Genomic DNA, 17918 nt, shown 5'->3' with positions numbered 1-17918 from the left:
ATTGTAAGTCATAAAAGTTTTTTGTCCAAATACTATTTTTGTTCAACACTTATATCTTCATGAACTTGCCTTAAAATGAAAGCTTTGGTCGGCTCAATTAAATTCGGATTTAAATACAAAATCCATATAAATGCATATTTTAATGGCTGCAAATGGATTTTAGAATGGGTCCGATTGTCTTAAACATATATACGTCTGTATATTTAGCCATTGTCAATGGATTTCAATATGGGTTCAATTTATTCGAAAGTTTATGTATTTTTGTTGTGAACTTATCTGGATTCGAGTCCAACTTGTTTTAAAGGAGATACCTTGGTTGTTGTAAATGGATTTCACTTGTTTAGAACCTATTTATATTTGGGTTTGGAACTAAATTTGTTTTGTCTTTTTAGAATAAGTGCATTTTGGATTTGTTGTTATGACAAATGGAGTTGATGCAAATATGGGTCCAAACTTGACCTAGTTAGCTAAACATATAGGGGTCCAGACTCAGACTCAATTTTTCATGTTTTACGGAATTTAAAATGATATTTTGTGAAGATAAAGTAATGATTGAATTAAACCAATAGATATGGATATGGATCTCGTGTGTCCTTCAATTGTATCGAACTAAATATGGGTCTACGCCATTTCGTATATATCTGTCCACATGCTAGTGGATTTGGATCTGACTTGATTTGAATTATGTATATACTTGTAGCATGTACTTGTATGCAATTGTGACTTGATAACATGATGGATATTATTTGATTTGATATTTTATGTCTAGGTCTGGATTATTGCTTGTAGAAAGAATATGATAGTCATGTCATGCTATCAGTTGCTTTGGTTCTACATATAGATTTATGCATGAACAGTAGTTGCAAAAAGACTTGGATATGGATTGGTCTCGGTTCGAGACTTACATATGTGTGTATATCATTGTGGTCTTGCTATATCGTGAGCTGTTTAAGTTTGGATTTGAGATCCATGCTATTGGCTAATAAATTTTGCATGCCGTTAATAATTGGTTCAGATGGCAATTGTTATGCAAGTTAATGCAATTCAGTTGTGCTATATGAAATGCTTATATCTGTTGAACATGCAGTAAATGCAAGTACATGAGCAAAGTGAATAAGTATTGAAAGGGTACTTAAGTATGTGAATTAAACATGAACACTCATAATGACTAATGCATAATCTGGCCTAACCTTGTATGGATTGAACAGCTCGTGGAGCAGGGTGGCACAAGCTCTCATGGAATAAGGCGCAGGGGTTTTCCTTCCACCTGGGTGGGGCCTGACGGTTCAATATTACACCATCTAGGTTACTTTCTTGTTTTACAACGAGCATGCCTATGTTTTTAGGCATGCCAACTATGAGGTAACTCGTTCTCTGCCACAAGAGTAGGGGAACAACCCCCTATCTTGTCCTTTTGAAAACTGAGAGTCCAGTACTAGCACATGTTATAGTTGTTAGTGGTTGTTCTCCTAGGCACTGTAATAAAACTCGTGTATGAAAATAATAGTCAGCTGAAAAACCACTCACGTAATACCCACGGTGCGACTATCTTTTTTAGCTGGAAGGGGGATCGGGTGTTTTGGATTTCATGGCCGTAGGTTCTCTGGCGGTTACCATACCTTCCAATGTTGGTGTGGCAGTGGAAGGAGGGCAGATGGGAACGAATATGGGGGGGTAGTGATGGAGAGGCAGGAAGGAACGCCATGGAAGGGGGGACGAGAGGAACCCAAAGCATTTGTGGGTATCTGTGGTGGCAACGGTCTGCTCATGGAAGAGGATGACTTCCCAGAGGTTCAGAACAAAGAGCAAGATGGTGATTTTCATTCCCAAAACAGCCCATGAGAGGGTGAAGAAACCATTTGCCGTTACTGCTATCGCTACGTTGGCCGGTGGAGCTGGAAGGAGCAGGTTCGATTATGGTTTTATCTATGCAGCTTTACGCAGTATGTGGTCAGGTATGCAAAACTTACGCTTTACCTCTGTAGCCATGGGCATTTTCTTAATTCGTGCTTCTTCTGAAATGGAAGATTGGGAGAAAAACTTTGATTGCTCACCAATGGCTGCCAGGGATGCCTTTGAAAATAGAAGCAACCAGCAAACTTCGCATATGGGTTCGCCTTCCTGATCTCCCAACTGAACTCTGGAAGCCGAATAACTTTAGGCTCATTGCTGGTTTCATGGGAGCAGGGTTTGCAGAGTCAGATGCTTACACAAAAGAAATAGCTATAATAGGTTATGCGAGAATCCAGATTGAAGTACCGCTTGGATTCCACCCAGTTCTGGAGGTCAAACTGGGGTTTGAAGAGGGTAATGCACTTGTTCAATCGATTGAGTATGAAACAAAAAACTGATTATGCTCACAGTGTGGGTCCACCAGCCATTTTTTGTTTGCTTGTGAAGTGCGTAAAGGTGTAGCTGCTGGTGACCCTCTTGCTAAGGAACATGAGGAAGATGAGTGGAAACATGTCAAAATAACTAAAAGAAGCCAGTGTTAGCTTGGAAGGAATTCTCCTAAGGAGGGCTGGAATAACAGATACCAGGCTCTACAAAGGGAACATGAATCCTCTAGCCACAAAGTTAAACTGGACGAGGAGCAACTGCCGCATGATCTAATCAAAGAGAAGATGGAAGTGTGTATGGAGGAACAAACTGATTGTATGGCACACGACAGACTTAGGTCAGATATTTGTATGGCTCAAGAACCTCCAATGGAGGTGGAACAGAAAGTGGAGGAGGAATGCAAGAATACAGGCTCCAAGTCTAGCCAAGGGAGGGCAGAGCTCCTTATGAGGAAGAAGAAAAAAGGCCTGCAGTAGAGTGATATGATTGTGGAAAACAGTTTCAACGAAGGATCTAGGGAGAAGAAAAGACCACTCAAAAGCAAGGAGGTAAGCAAGTTCAGAAAGAAATCCTCAGGCCTTGCTCTACCAGTGGAGGCTGTGGGAGAGATCGCTGACATTATATTGCAGGATAAAGTCAGCATCAATCGTGGGAATGACTTAATTGGGGAGGAACCAGTCACTATCAGTGTTCAAGAGGGTACTGTTGAATCTAAGGCTGAGCCTTTGCTGCATGCTAGAGCTACAGATGGAGACAAGGGAACGCGCCAATGGAAGTCCAGCATATCCATTGGAGGGCTAGCGGAGAGGCTAGCTTAGCATGATCTAGTGTGCCAGATCAATTGTTTGCAGCCTGGCATTATTTTGCTTCTTGACACGAAGCTTTCTGAGGATGGTGTTCTGAAGGTGAACCTGCGTTTACCTAACTATCTCGTTGTTTCTAATGTGCATGTAACAAGTCCATGGGCTAGAGTTTTGATGTTTTGGAATCCTCAAAGCTTGGACGCGCTTGAATGGAAAATATGCAATCATCGGATTTGTGCTTGGCTACAAGAAAAGGGATCAAGTAGAGCGTTTGGAGCTGCCCGTGTTTACCTTGATCCGGATTTTAGAATGCGGCGACATTGTCATTGAGATTTGATGTTATTTGGTTCTAGAGCTAAGATTGAACTTTTTAGTTCATGATACAATTCAAGTTTGGTAACAAGATACATTGTTCAGGTTTGAGATCCTATAATGTTCAGATCTGACATCCAAATTTGATATTTACAATTTTGATCTGCAATCCAAATTCATTTGTCTTAGATCCAAAATCCAATCGATCCAATTATACGGTCTATATTTGACATACAAGGTTGAAATGCAATATCATTCAATATTTGATCCAATATCCATAACTCAAGATCCAAATGTGGTTCAAGTATTCTTAACTAGGTCATGAGTACAGGCCTGGCTAGGATTTTAGATGTGGGTTCATTGTAATGTTTAGTCTTTGTTAGACACTGTAGAAGCATTTATAGGGGTTGGCCAAAGGGATCTAGTTCTAAGTTTAGGGAATCATAGATAGTCCAGTCTACGATGGGCCTTAGTAGGCACAGGTAGGTTGGACATAGGTCTAAACCCTGATCAAGCATGAATCTAGGTTTTTGGAAAACAGTTGGAGAAAAGATGCTTGTTTCGAAATCCATTTATTAAACTATGTTTCAGAATGTGGGTTCGTGTAGAGGCTAGGGTGAGTTCGAGTGTGCACATGCTAGGTCAGCTACCTCAGGATGTGGTACTAATTCTACCCAACCCAGCTTATGTACAAGTTTTGCTACGTGTATAACATGTGATCCTTGAGGCATGTTTAAGATGTCATGCAAAGCATGCCAAATTCTAAGATATTATATCAAAAAATAAATCCATATGCTCAATAAGATATTGAAATTAAAACTAGAAATAAGAGAGAGAGAGGGATATATAGGCATACCTGTTATCCATGGCTAACTGTATAATGCATCCCCTTGTTGATTGACCACTATCATTTTGACCACATTTAAAGAAGGGTCCTCTTCTAGAATTCAGTTCCTTTGAGTTTGTCAGAAGGTGTTCCTCTGATTTATGCTCCTCAATTCCCTTCTTGCCTAATTCTTGTAGGGGAATTCTTTGGAAACCTTTATGGGTCTTGCTCTTGCTCATGAGGCTGACAATCAACTGTTGAAAGATTGTGTTAGTTGCTAGATCTTCTTTTCTCTCTACTGCTTTAGTAAATATGTTGTTAATGTCTTGTTTGTATCCATCTTTTCATTGAGGGAGGCTAAATTGGAGGCACACCCTGACTTAGCCATCCTCAAGCACTTGTTGGAAGATCAATTAAAGTTAGAAGTTTGACAAGACTTGGAAGACAATGAAATGTATCAAACTGCTATAAGTCAAAAGTGGATTAAAGAAAAGACAACACAAGGAAGGGGAGTTATTATGACTACTTGTTATTGCTTTGCATTATAGCCGCAAATTAGTTCCAAAATAAAATGAACATGGTGTGGTCACGATAATTGCAAACATTGTAAAATGGGGAAATAGGAAAAACAATGATCATTGTTCACAAGAACAAAGGCTCGACTCAATGATAAAATGGCGAAATATGAACATACACGAAATCAAAATATGATAGTAAGGTTGTTAGACTTGGTGGAGAGATTGTGCTTACCTGGCCTAACCCAATAAGGGGCTCAGACAACATAGTAAACACATTTGACATAGATCAAGCTGAAGAGACATTCTAGGGACCATCCTCAAGACTTGATTATAAAATTCTTGACAGTTTTCACATGGGAAACAAATGACAGTTTAAAGTTCTCATTCAATTTTTAAGAAAACAATATGCATGCAAAGTAAACAGTAATCAAACATTGTTCATACAAAAATACTCAAATACTACACCCTAAGAAACATCGATCTATCATGCAACTTTAGAAAATAGTTTGGATTGCTAGATCAAGTTGCTCAGAATCTTTAATCAGTAATTTCATAACACAGTAATGTTTATATTCTTGGATTCTGTAGGTTCTATCTATTGTTTAGGTGTCACCTTTCTCCTAGTCCATTTACTGACATGGGGGAATATTTTTTCAGTATGTGGTAAGAAAAGTGCCAATGCCTTGCTGGCTCCAGTAAGTTGGTCCAGTCATTGAACCCCCTTGAAGTTATTGCTTAATAGGGAGAATCTCACCACATGATGGCAGAGGCTTGTATTGGTTTAGAGAAGTTTAAAATCATGAACACATGCACAAACAATGGGCTCTAATGCAGTGGGCCTAAGATGAGGGTTAAAATAAATAAGAGAATAAACATTGTTTTGATAAAACTCTTTGATTGAGAGGGTTCTATGTGATCACATTTCCAAGTGAACATGAAATCTTTCCTCTCAACCCTTGATCCTAATGCATGCGTGGAACGTACATAATTGGATCTATATGAAGACACCTAAGAGCCAAAATGGGCTAGGACAACATCCAGGACTTAGACATTTAGGTCATTCAGCTTATAACCAAGGGGATCCCATGGCTCGGACTTGTTATCCGTACTTAGACATTTAGACCCTTCAGCTTATAACCAAGGAGATCCCATGACTCGGACTTGTAATCATCGATTTTCAAGATGGTGGTTCTCTGATAGACTTGCCATGAACCTTCCTGTTGATGTAGTAACTCATCAACTTCTCATCAGTGAGATGGAATATAAAACCTAGCAGTAGAGATATATACCTCTCCACCTGTCAACATAACTCAATTGGTGCCTTCCTTCCCTCTCTTACCATCCATCAGTTGAGTTTTCTCCATCAATCAATTGATCGATTGCAATTAACTCTCTCTCTCTCTCTCTCTCATATATATATATATATATATATGAGAAGGGTAATGATGGGAAAGAAGGGCAACTCTCTCTCTAACATGCTGACAATTTTCGCGGGCACTGTGGCCTTAATGCTACCGATCAAACAGATTGACTGTTGATTCTTTCGCTGGAAGATTTTGGCCCGAATTAGTAATCTCCCCTGCTTTCCATCAGTTGAACCCGTCTGGATTTTGACAAGTGATGAGTGATCATAGTATAGGTCTTAGATGAGCGGCCATGGCTAGGGATGTCAACATATCATATTCGAATGAGATATATCCTTTTCGCTTTTTCGGATACACATGTTTGGACTCGAATTCAGATTTGAATTCAAATAAAGAAAAGTCACATATGAATCCAAATCTGAAATCCGATTTTACAATCTGAATCTGATTTTTTTATTTATATCCGAATCCGAATTTTGAACTGCATTTTGTCAATTTTCAAAATTTAATAGCATTAGGTACATTATATTTGTCTAAAAATGAATCCGATCTGAATTTGTATTTGAGTCCGATCATATATTTATATATATCTGAATCTGAATTCGATTGGATGTCATTTATTAAATCTGAATCTGATCCAATTTCTTAATCGATATTATTTTTTTTTCATATCCAATTTTTTCGAATCAGATGGATCGGATATCTATAGGGGTGAACACGAGCCGAGTCTAGCCCGAGTTTAACCAGAGCTCGGCTCGACTGAAATCTTGAGCTCGAGCTCGGCTCGAGCTCGAGAATGGCTCGATGGAAGTAACTCGAGCTTGACTCGACAGCTTCTTGTTCAGCTCGAGCTCAAGTCCAAGGCTCGATAAACTCGTTTACAGCAACAGGGGCGACAGGGGAAGGTCGATCTGCAGAGGAAGAGGGAAGAATCTAAGTTTAGAAAAATAAATACAAAAAAATTTCCAGACGACTCTATGAACAGAAACTCTCGCTCCCTCCCACGAGGGTTTCTGAAATGGGAAAAGCTCAGACTTTGAAACCCTCACCCGCTCGAGCAATGTGGTTTCAAGAAACCCTCGCTCGTTCAACCCTTGTCAAGCGTAGGTTTTTAAGGGTTTCAAAAAGAGAAACCCTTTGAGAAAGGGGTTCAAGAAAGCCTCGCAACCCTTGTCAAGTGTGGGTTTTTAAGGGTTTCAAAAAGAGAAACCCTTTGAGCAAGGGGTTCAAGAAACCCTCACTCACTCAACCCTCGTTGAGTGAGGACTTCTAAAACCCTCACTTGAATGAGGATTTTCTGAAGCATTGGGAGTTTAAGATTGAGAGAGAGGTTGAGAGATGGAGAAAGTATAGCACCTTGGGCATTAGCTGATCTGCAGCAGAGGAGAGAAGCGATTTGCAGCCTCACAGATCGCCCGTCGTCGATGAGACTGTGCTGGCCTCCCATTTGGATGAAAAAAAAGAAAGTGAGGAGAGAGAACACACGTCGAGAAATGAAACTCAAAACAGAATAAACAAAATAAGTAGTAATTGCATTTTGCTATTCGATTTTTACTCGAGCCGAGTCGAGCTTAAAAGTTTGAGTTCAGTGAACTCGAACTTGGCTCGACTAAAAAACGAGCCGAAATACGAGCTTGAGCTCGGCTCGTGTACAAAAACAGCCAACTCGAACTCAATTTCGAGCCGAGTTTTAATGAGCCGAGCTCGAGTTGCTCGGCTCATTGTTCAGCCTTAGATATCTGTTTCAAATCGGATATATTGACATCCCTAGCCATGGCTGAGCATAATTAGCTCACTCGAACAGTCTCTTGTGAAAATGAACACTGAATTGGTTTTGAGAGTTGCAGGAAACATAGAGCTCTAAGTTTAAGATCGATGCTTTAAGAAACTAAAGATGAAATAGAACATGAAGATAGCCAAAGTTCCAAACCCTAGTTTCTCCCAAGATAGACTGAGAGTATCCTACCAGAATATGAACCTTCGAGAGACTAAAACTAAAGGGTTCCAAACCCATAATTTTTTTATCACTTTTCTTTCTTGAATTGTTTATTGTGAGCAAAAGTAAGCCCATCTTGTTTGCTTTCTGCCAAAGATCAATGTCACCTTTCCTTTTTGCATTGACCTTTTCACAGGGGTTGGAGAGCGGGATGATGTGTTACAGAGAATAGCATCTCAGTCCTTCCTACTATTCCCACCAGCTTTTTGCCGACAAAGATCAATTTTGGTTTGTTTAATTTTTTTTTTGTTGTTGCATTATTACTTTATTTATTTTGCTTTTTCTGTTTGGGATGAATGGAAGGGGAGATTAGAAAAGCTATTTTGAAGTGCGTAGAGTATGTTGTCCTTTGTAAGCCCCAATATAATTCAAAGGACCTTGAAGCCTCTTGAAAGACTTCAGAAGATCTTAGTTAACATCTCAACAAAGATTGTCATTGTTGTTCATAATAACCTTCTAATTTTTGAAGCTCAGATTGGTAAGCTCTTTCTCTCTCCTTCCCTCCTTCTAGTGAAACACATCAGTTTAGCTTTTCTTGTTAGAGATGAAATGGGCTGGACATGGTACGTCAATCATGCATAACAGGTGAGCCCTTGGTTTTAAGCATATAATGATCGGAGAGAACTGTTAAACTGAGGAGTTGATACCCTCTGACCTACCTATTTCATTTTTTACTGGGAAGTCCGGCTAGCCAGGCTCGAGAGACTGCTTCTATAGGCAAGTTGAGAAGACAAGCTCAAGCACATGAAATAGAGAGAAACCAAAGCAGGTGTACCTTAGAAACAGATAGAACAATTGATTTGTTTAATCTTGATTTATTTACTTTTTTTTCCTTCCTGTGTGGGGACTATTTGTGTTGAATTATGTTTTTACTGTGCCTTTAGAAGGCTGCAATAGTTGATGTGAATCCAACAGTCACATAATTCCAAAATCTAATTCCATTTGAATCAAACGAGAAATTTTCAATTCTGGAACGAAAATTCTAAGTTATCAAATGCACGTGCAAATTATAATTGGATAGAATTGAAATTTTCATTTCAATTCTATTTTCAAGTGGAATTTTTATTCTGAAATCTTGCAAATTAGAATTGGATGGAATTGGGATGAAATTTAAATTCCATTTTTCAAGTGGAATCAGAATCAAAATTCCGTACTAGCCAAATGGCCCCTTACAGAAATGGCCACTGTCCCAAACGAGATTCCTAGGTCGCGAGTAGTCAAGAGAAGGATTCTCCTTCAACCACTAGGGAACCTAAGCGAGAGCGGGGTTCCATCAGGGGTGTAATCATTGTTGTACTGGATTTGGATCTGATCCATTGGTAAAAAGAGACCTCTGTTGCCTCGAAAAGTTTAATCATTGTTGGACTGGATTTGGATCTGATCCATTGGTAACTAAATCGTCCTGATTTGTCAACGTTCTTCGGCCATTGAAAAACGAAAAAGAAAAAAAAATCTTTGTTTGGATTTTAGTGACAGCGGCTGGATAGCAGGATAGGGGCAGATTTTCTAATAAGAGAACGAAGGAGTGGTCTGTCTGGATAGACAGGAGGTAGAGAGAGAGAGAGAGAGAGAGAGAGAGAGAGGGACAGCAATTGAGAGAGTGTGAACAACTGATACACGCATACTCCATGAACGGCTTCAACGACAGACAAGTTTATGGGGAGTGAAAGAATGGGAGCAGAAGTTGAAGGAAACAAGAGGGGAGCAGAAAGTTCGTGTGCATTTTGAGCCCATATTTTCCTCATCGGCATGGCTTTAACTGTAGCCTCTGCGACATCCTCATTTCCAAATTGTCTCCTCTTTTCTCCAACACATCCAAAATCTGCTTTCATCTCTGCTCCTGCCCATTTCTCACTTGCGCACTACACCAGGCTTCTTCCTTTCAAGCCATTGGCCTCTCCTAATGTCCTCATTCATTTGGGCGTCTCTCCGAAGCAAAGAAGACTTGGGAGAAGAGGTATCGATTTTCCATTAAGCCGACAATGTTGCCTTACTCTATCTTTCCTCTTATGGGCTTTGGCTTTGAGAATTTCTTTATATGGTATTTATATCTGCACTTCGATGGATGGTTACAGAAAGAAGAATGAATTCCAGATACGGGACAGTTTATGCCTCTCTCTTTGGGGTTGGAGCTCCTGAAGCATTGGTTATTGGAGTGGTGGCTTTGTTGGTCTTTGGTCCAAAAGGCCTTGCTGAGGTAGTAATAGAAGATATTGGAAGTTGTTAATGGTCTACAGGGTGATGTTTATGTTACATGGTTATGCTACCGTCCTATGTATAGTTAATCATTAGTGTTAATTTATGCTAAGATGAAGGGAATCGAGAGGAACCCTTTTGTTCGGGAATTCAAGGGTCAACTTTTCTAATAATCTTATTGGGGCACCTTTAGTATAGGCTTGCTAGTTCCTATGTTGGTTTTTGTGAATCTGAACCTTGAAAATATTTGAAACTCTTCAGTTCTAAAAGTTGAGTTTCTATTCTAGCGTCTCTCTTTAAAATTTGAAAATATTTGCAGTTCTTTCTAGAAGTAGAGAGGGAAAGCCTGCGAGGGGGAATTTCCTTTTGTGCTTCTAGGACTCGGTATTAGAGATTGTATCATATTCATTTGTAGCAACATATTTATTGGCAGCAACCTTTGATTCTTCTTAAGGCTCTTTTTTTTTTTTTTTTTGCTGCAGCACCAAACATGGTATCGTCGATAGCTCTTTCTGCGGGTTAATGACTTTGTTTTTTTCTTGTGTTAAAAAATCTTTGTAACCTCGTGTGCAAATTGAATCATGAGGAAAATCAGATGGGACAAGGCAACGCCTGTTTACATAATTCGGTTCCATTATTTAGATATCTCACGCTGAGTTTATAACGGATTAATTTCTTCCTTTTATAGCCTAGCTTATTTAACTCTTGGACCTTTTTTCTCGCCTAAATGTTTAGATTATCCAAATTGTATTCTCCGTGATTCCAAATTCTGGCTTTTAATTGATTGGTATGAATTCAGGTGGCACGTAATCTAGGAAAGACTTTGCGAGCGTTTCGACCTACCATACAAGAACTTCAGGTGGGCCCCTCAATTAATTTGCCTTTTAAAGTGCATCTTGTGCATGCGCATGTGTCTGGTTGCAGGTATAAAGATAACGCTATACTGTCTAGCGAACATCTTGATTCTTCCAACCATTTTCTTTGGGTTGTAAGTATAACGATGACGCTATATTGTCTAGCAAACACTTTGATTCTTTCAACTATTTTTATAGTTAAAAAAAATTGGTTACATATATATATATATATATATATATATATATATATATATATATATATGTAGACACAGACGTGTGTGTGTGTGTCTGTGGGGTTGCAGGTATAAAGATAACGTATACTGTCTAGCAGACACCTAGATTCTTTCAACAATTTTTTTGGTTGTAGGTATAAAGAGAATGCCATACTGTCTAGCAAACAATTTGCTTCTTTCAACTATTTTTATGGTTAGAAAAAGAAAACTTGGTTTTAGATTATATATGTGTGTGTGTGTAGGCTGCCCACCAACTTTGCAACATCATATTTTACATAATGAAAACTGTTGCTTGTATAGATTCCCCCTCTTAATAGAAGTAAAAAAAAAAAAAAAACCAGTGTTTTGTGGTATAAAAGTATGGATCTTGGTTTGAAACAACTTGTTTATAAGCATGTTCCTAGTAAGACAAACAAATGACAAGGGCAATTGATTAAGTAGATAGGACCTGCACTACTTTCTATAGGTAGCAATATCCATATATATGGGGTCCATGGGGATTACGTGGACTGCTTATGTGTCATCTTATCAGTTTGATTGATGGTTATAAACTTATTTTATTTAAGAAAGGTGAACGACAAATGGTACATTGGCTTTGATGAAATATCTTTACAGGTGACACCTAATGAACAATCAGAGGAGTTGATCGAACCCTTTATGGATCAGTCCACATAATCCTCATGTTTGCTTATATATTCGTATGTGTGTATTTATGAGGATGAAAAGATTTTATCGATGATTCAGGAAGTGTCAAGGGACTTTAAGAGCACGCTTCAAAGGGAGATTGGACTTGATGATGTCCCAACTCAGCAGAGTTATAGACCCACCCCCACATACATGAATGATAATTTGGAAGCTGTAGCAGACAAAAGTGAGTTTCCTCTTTCCTTTCATTTGGTTCTATCTTTCTCTTGTTAGCTGGGGACAACTTCATCACACAAGTAAATGCCAAGCATGATAAATTAAACACTCTACTAAATGATGTGTTCCATCAATACACTTAAATAAACAATGAAATTATGTGAGGCTCTTTGACGATGAACACCAATGAACTATTTTGAACACGTCCTTTTCTCAAACAGTTCTTGTCAGTTTGCCTAGTTATTTTATTTGGAGAGCAAGTACTTAGATAAGGGTACTTTGATACAATAGTAAGCAGAAGCCTTGTTACTAGTTTTTTTTTTTCACGTTCCACAATTAAGAAACCTGTTTTGGGCATATAGATCTAGTGTCAGTATGATGGCAATGCATGTGGATCCAAAATCCAAGGCAAAAGAAGGATTGCAATCTTACAATGAAAAAGTTGAATGCTTGATGGTATAGGGGCTTGCCCTATCATGACATGGAAGGAGCGGTTTCCTAGATTGATTTGATGTGAAGGATTCCTTATAAAACAACTTTCAAATCATAATTTGGCTGATAACAGGCCCAGCAAAAGGATGTTGAATGTGGGGTTCCCCATGTATTATGTTTCCTTACATGTACTGTGAATCTGGTCCATGTAAATCTCTTTGCTTGTTTAAAATGAAATGAACACTGGGAGGCCTGCATGGCTGCACACAAAATAAATAGAGCATAGAGAATTTCTGGTATATGTGCAATGTTTTTTCTTGCTTCTGTTTTTATCGGTTTTTCACTTCATGAATTTTGTGAACTGTGTGAAACAATATTCTCATAATTGACTACTTCTGAAAAAGATTAAGATTCTATATATGTGAAGTCTTTATGTTCTTAGTCATTTGCTGAATGACCAGAATGTGAAACATGTAACAGGAGCAATCATGGTTATGTGCAATGTAGTGAATCATATGATGTATCTCTTGGGGTACATCTTTAGATTAGAAGAAAGTGAAAACATAGCTTTTTATTGAACTTAAAGTTACATAAATTCCTTCAGGCTGAGTCCTAAGTTTGTCATAAGATGCATTCTTAGTTCTTACACATTTAAGGCGACAAAATTAATTTAGGACTGGTGTCATCAAATTGAAGATTTTTGGCTTTCGTGGGTTTTCATATGAGCCTAATGTAACCAGATTAAATTTAGGAGCTTCATGTTTTTTTTGTATAAGAGCTTACGTTTATCATCCAAAATTAAAAGGTTCAAGTCTTCGGACCATTATGCTGTTGCAAAGACTTTAAGGAGTACGTCATACACAATAAAACCTATTTATTTGATATCGTTTACACAAGTGTTGTCCTTTGGTTTTTATCAGTGAGGTTACCGGATTCAAAAAAATAAAAAAGAGTAAAAGAATATGAAAATTTGAGTTTTATAAACATAAAAAATGAAATATATTTAAAAAAATAAAATGGGAAAAAATGTGATATTTTCATTTTTGACTTTTTCTAAAAGTATCACTATTTTTATGTTTTTTCCTCATTTTCCCATGTTTGACATTTTTCTCTCATTATGGCGTCTTGTTTTTTTTTTTTATACTCATTTAAGTATTAAGAGTCAAGACTTGAGAGTAATTTAAGTGGACAACTTTATATTTAATTTTTTCTAGTGAAATGTGTATTTTTTATTTTGATTATTTCTAGTTAAAATGTGAATTGTTGTAGGTAGCATGTACTTGTTATTTTCATGTTTATGCAATTATTTTTTCGTAAACGAGCATTTATTTCTATTTTTCTTATTTTTTACCTTTTTATTATTTTTTTATTTTAATATGGAAAAGGTAAATTGATGAACTTATAAGCTATGCTGTGTTCATGGCCACAACTATTGTGACATTTTCGTAAGTATCGCGATATTAATGAAAAAAATGAAGAAAATGAAAAAAGGGAAAATATCATGATATTTTGAAGAAAACGTTAAAAATCAAATTAATGTGGTTTTCGCAGTTTTCTGTGATTTTTCATTTATTTTTATTTCATTTTATATTTTATATTTTATATTTTTCCATCTTTTGTTTCATTCTTTTATTTCCTCTTGTTTTAGGTATTTAACATGTCCTCCTAAATGCAATGCAAAAGCATTTTTACTTAATATTTTCATTTTATATTTTTTTAAAAGACTTCCAGATTTTCCCGAGATCTTTTCAAAAAAAACTTTGCTGAAAAATATCCAAGAAAAACCTCGCCAATAAAAACTCAAAACTGATATTTGTGGCCATGGTTACGTCGCATATCTGACTTTGGGCCCTACCTGTATGGATTATATTATGTATTATATAACATTGTGAATGATACAAGTGAAGTGTCTTAAGTGTGTTACTTGTGTCCCTTCTTTAACCGCATATCCAGGTTGTTAAGAATTGTGGTTGACATTGCACTCAAGGTTATTTTGTTAATTCTGAACATTGAGTTTTCCACAATGAAAAAGTATCATATTGGTTGGTTTGGCTGCTCAAGTGAGAATTCTTGCATGTCTACTAGAAGGTAGTGCCATCCACTTCCATTGGAAAGTTGAGATTACTTTTCTATATGCTTGTCAGTTGCATCTACTATTATTTGTCCAAACCCCCTTTTTGGCTTGAAGCATAAAACACCAAGCCAAATCATGTTCTTGCATGCGTGAAAGGGTAATATTTGGGCTGGTTAGACATTGCTTTTGGGACCATTCACCGTGTTCTCTAAGTTGATAGTTGAAATTTATTAGGTAGACTTGAATTAGGTCAAGTGATAAATTGAACTAAACAACAACAACACTCACATGTCTACTGTTTTTTTTCAAAACCATTGTCTGTGCTAATTCTTTTTCACATATCATCTTACCGTTGACTTGTGGTGATCATGGAAAAGGTGCACTAGGAATCATCTTATATTTTCTACACTGTTCTAGTTATGCTTACCTGGACATGGCACTGCATTGGGAAGGGATTCTTATCAACTGGGGGTACGAATGTGACCAATTAGATATCAGTCCATCACTGCCGTTTTATATGTCTCAATTCCTAAGATAACCTGCAGTTGCGATAGGTCTGCACACCTGGCCAGGTCAGTGAACTTTATGGCCTTCATGTTGGGCTGCAAATCTTGTAGCTGGGGGATTTGTTCCACAATGCATTCTCAGATTCAAACGGTTTACCTCTTCATTCCCACTCTAATTATCTACCAGTTGACTGTCGATTCAGAGGACATGCCTTATATTATGTTTATGTAGGGGTATACATGGCAGCCCCTTTTATTATAAAGTTATTGTCCTTCGAGTTGTACCTGAGATGCGTGAAGTACATTGGCTTATTTTTCATTTCATTTTTTGCTTTTGTTCAGTTTTTCTCATGGAAGTTTTTGCCCTATACTGCAGATGGTCCTCCAGCTGGTGAAAAATCTTACTCCAGCAAAGTTTATCTGAAAGTAACTGAAGAAGAACTGAAAGCTGCTAGTGCTGATGCTGCAAAACTAGAGATATCTGCTAATGAAAATTTGTCTGAAGGTTCTTTCTCTGTCCTCTTTTGTGGTTCATTATCTGCATAAGTTTCGCTTGATTGGCTGTTGGATGGTATTCATTGCTTGATTGGCTGTTTGATGGTATTCATTGCTTTAGGGGGTGTTTGATGAACTGCATACGTTCACTAGGTTATATGGAGCAAGGAGAAAGTCAGCCTTCAAGCTGTCCAATCTTTTGTCTGTCTAACACTAAATGGTGCATTGGGAGGGGTGTGTACTACACGGATAAATTTTATGCAGAAAAGAAGTCATCTGATGCAGGGAACTTAACTAGGAGACCAGACACCTTTTCAAAGACTTTTCTCTTAGATATCTAGAACAGTAAAAGAAAAAAGAAACTCACGTTAGCAGTCTATAAATGAGCAGTCTGTCCATGGGAACCAGTTATCTTAGTATGGGGGAAGATGTTTGGTTTAATGAACTCAATGAATTATTGAGTCAAGGTTGCTTTTATATTCATACATTTTCAGTTGATAGATCAAACCTGTAAGGTTGATATATATGATCTGTTCAGCAGGGAGTTTTTTTGATTATCTGATTGAACTCTGTAATTTTTTTTAAGTGTTAACAATACATGTGTCCCAATCAAAGATGTAAGGAGGATGGTCCTACATCAAAGAAAATTTGGTTCATGGTCTCTTGTTTAATAAATAAATCTTTCTAACCTCATTCAGACAGGGAGTCACAATTTTCAAGTATTGTTTCCACTCATATGTTCGTATATCTTCATCAATAACAAAAGTTCTCCTTACCATGATCATGGTTTCCACCGGCTTTATCCAAGTAAAAAATATTTGCAGCCTCGTAAAACTGAAAAGATGAGTGAAGGACATCCTGCTTGCCTTGTTGTTAGGTGTGTTATTTCCTTATTAATCCTGATAAGTTGGGTTCAGCATGCTCATACCGGATTATGTCCAGGGATGGGCCCTTGAGCTCATCATTGACCAACTCTTGAAGGTCTCAGGTCGGATACCCTAGCCTGGTGGATTACAGCTTCCATTGACTTCTCAGACAACAATTAATTTGTTGAATAGCTTTATCCGAAAATTGACATTCCCCTTGTTTTTGCTGTTTCTTAATCTAATTCTGACTGATTTACTATTGTATAAATCAACAGTGCCAGTTGAAATCAGCAGCCACAAGAAGAAACCTGAAGATGATAAAAGTGCATAGAAAGGGATGCTGTCAGCCTTCAAGATCAACTGGTAGCCTTATGGCCACGATCGACTAGCCGGTTCCAAATTTACCATTTGTTGTACATGGGGAGTCTGGTTAAGCAGAGCTGTTAGAGAAGCTATGCAGCTGAAGCAGGCAACGACAAAAAAAAAAAAAAAAAAAAGTAGAAGTCCTAGCCAGCCAGCCTTGCGAAGAGTCTTTTGTTCATCTCCTATAAAGGTTGTGTATTATCTCTACCAAAAGTAAAAGAGCCTGCCAAAAATCAAGCTGCGTCATCGGTTATATCAGCTAAATTTATTAGTTGTGCAACTTTGCGTCCACAGTCGTGGCTTAGTGCAACGTAACGCTAAAGTGTTTGAACTTGTAGAGAAACTCACTCACACACTCTCTCTCTCTCTCTTTCTGTGGCGCATGGACAAACTGCACACGCAATACAAATACCGTGTAGCTTCCTTTCTCTCTCTTCCCTTCCCCCCTTGGTGCATGGACACGCTGCACACGCAATACAGATACTATATAGCGCATCATATTTCAGTAGTCTTACACTAAGAGTTACGGATGAAACGTACTAAGCAGCTAAGAGGGGTTTTGGCTGGGGTTCCACTGACTCTTACATGTGCCTTAAATCTCTTTCGGAAGAGTAATATAGCTTTACAATTTTTTATATATATAAAGAAAATTAAATAGTGACTGGCTTTTTAAAATCACTCAACTATCCAATCAGAATGGATATTTTATTCTTCTTTTTTCAATCATTGATCTGTTTCAGATGAATGGCTTAGGTGACTTTGGAATATATATATATATATATATATATATATATATATAACTTTTCTTTAGACCAAAATTTATATCACAAGGCTGGCTAGGAAGTGTCTCCTTCCCAAGATACTGGGAACCGTTTGATA

At 37.7% G+C, this 17918-nt stretch overlaps 2 protein-coding genes across 2 annotated transcripts; both read left to right on the top strand.

The window, feature by feature from the left end:
• The first annotated feature begins 1670 nt into the window (after window positions 1-1670).
• Window positions 1671-3451, top strand: LOC126410627 (uncharacterized). Its single transcript, XM_050080980.1, has 3 exons — window positions 1671-1955; window positions 2068-2307; window positions 2401-3451. The coding sequence occupies exons 1-3, from the start codon at window positions 1778-1780 to the stop codon at window positions 2493-2495; spliced, it is 513 nt and encodes a 170-aa protein (XP_049936937.1). The 5' UTR covers window positions 1671-1777; the 3' UTR covers window positions 2496-3451.
• Window positions 3452-9681: 6230 nt separating this feature from the next.
• Window positions 9682-17467, top strand: LOC116266179 (sec-independent protein translocase protein TATB, chloroplastic). Its single transcript, XM_031647291.2, has 6 exons — window positions 9682-10116; window positions 10235-10356; window positions 11155-11214; window positions 12187-12313; window positions 15692-15820; window positions 16952-17467. The coding sequence occupies exons 1-6, from the start codon at window positions 9909-9911 to the stop codon at window positions 17005-17007; spliced, it is 702 nt and encodes a 233-aa protein (XP_031503151.1). The 5' UTR covers window positions 9682-9908; the 3' UTR covers window positions 17008-17467.
• The last annotated feature ends 451 nt before the right edge of the window (window positions 17468-17918 follow it).

This window comes from Nymphaea colorata, chromosome 12, assembly GCF_008831285.2.
Source record: "Nymphaea colorata isolate Beijing-Zhang1983 chromosome 12, ASM883128v2, whole genome shotgun sequence".
In the NCBI taxonomy this organism is placed as follows: Eukaryota; Viridiplantae; Streptophyta; class Magnoliopsida; order Nymphaeales; family Nymphaeaceae; genus Nymphaea; species Nymphaea colorata.
Note: the sequence above shows the minus strand (reverse complement) of the source record. Positions and strands in the feature narration are given on the sequence as shown.

Coding starts and splice junctions, on each gene's coding strand:
- LOC126410627 (XM_050080980.1), top strand. CDS start 1,778: ATGACTTCCCAGAGGTTCAGAACAAAGAGCAAGATGGTGATTTTCATT. Junction 1,956..2,067: donor TTTACGCAGTATGTGGTCAG/GTATGCAAAACT, acceptor AATGGCTGCCAG/GGATGCCTTTGAAAATAGAA. Junction 2,308..2,400: donor CAAACTGGGGTTTGAAGAGG/GTAATGCACTTG, acceptor TTGCTTGTGAAG/TGCGTAAAGGTGTAGCTGCT.
- LOC116266179 (XM_031647291.2), top strand. CDS start 9,909: ATGGCTTTAACTGTAGCCTCTGCGACATCCTCATTTCCAAATTGTCTC. Junction 10,117..10,234: donor AAGAAGACTTGGGAGAAGAG/GTATCGATTTTC, acceptor GGATGGTTACAG/AAAGAAGAATGAATTCCAGA. Junction 10,357..11,154: donor GTCCAAAAGGCCTTGCTGAG/GTAGTAATAGAA, acceptor GTATGAATTCAG/GTGGCACGTAATCTAGGAAA.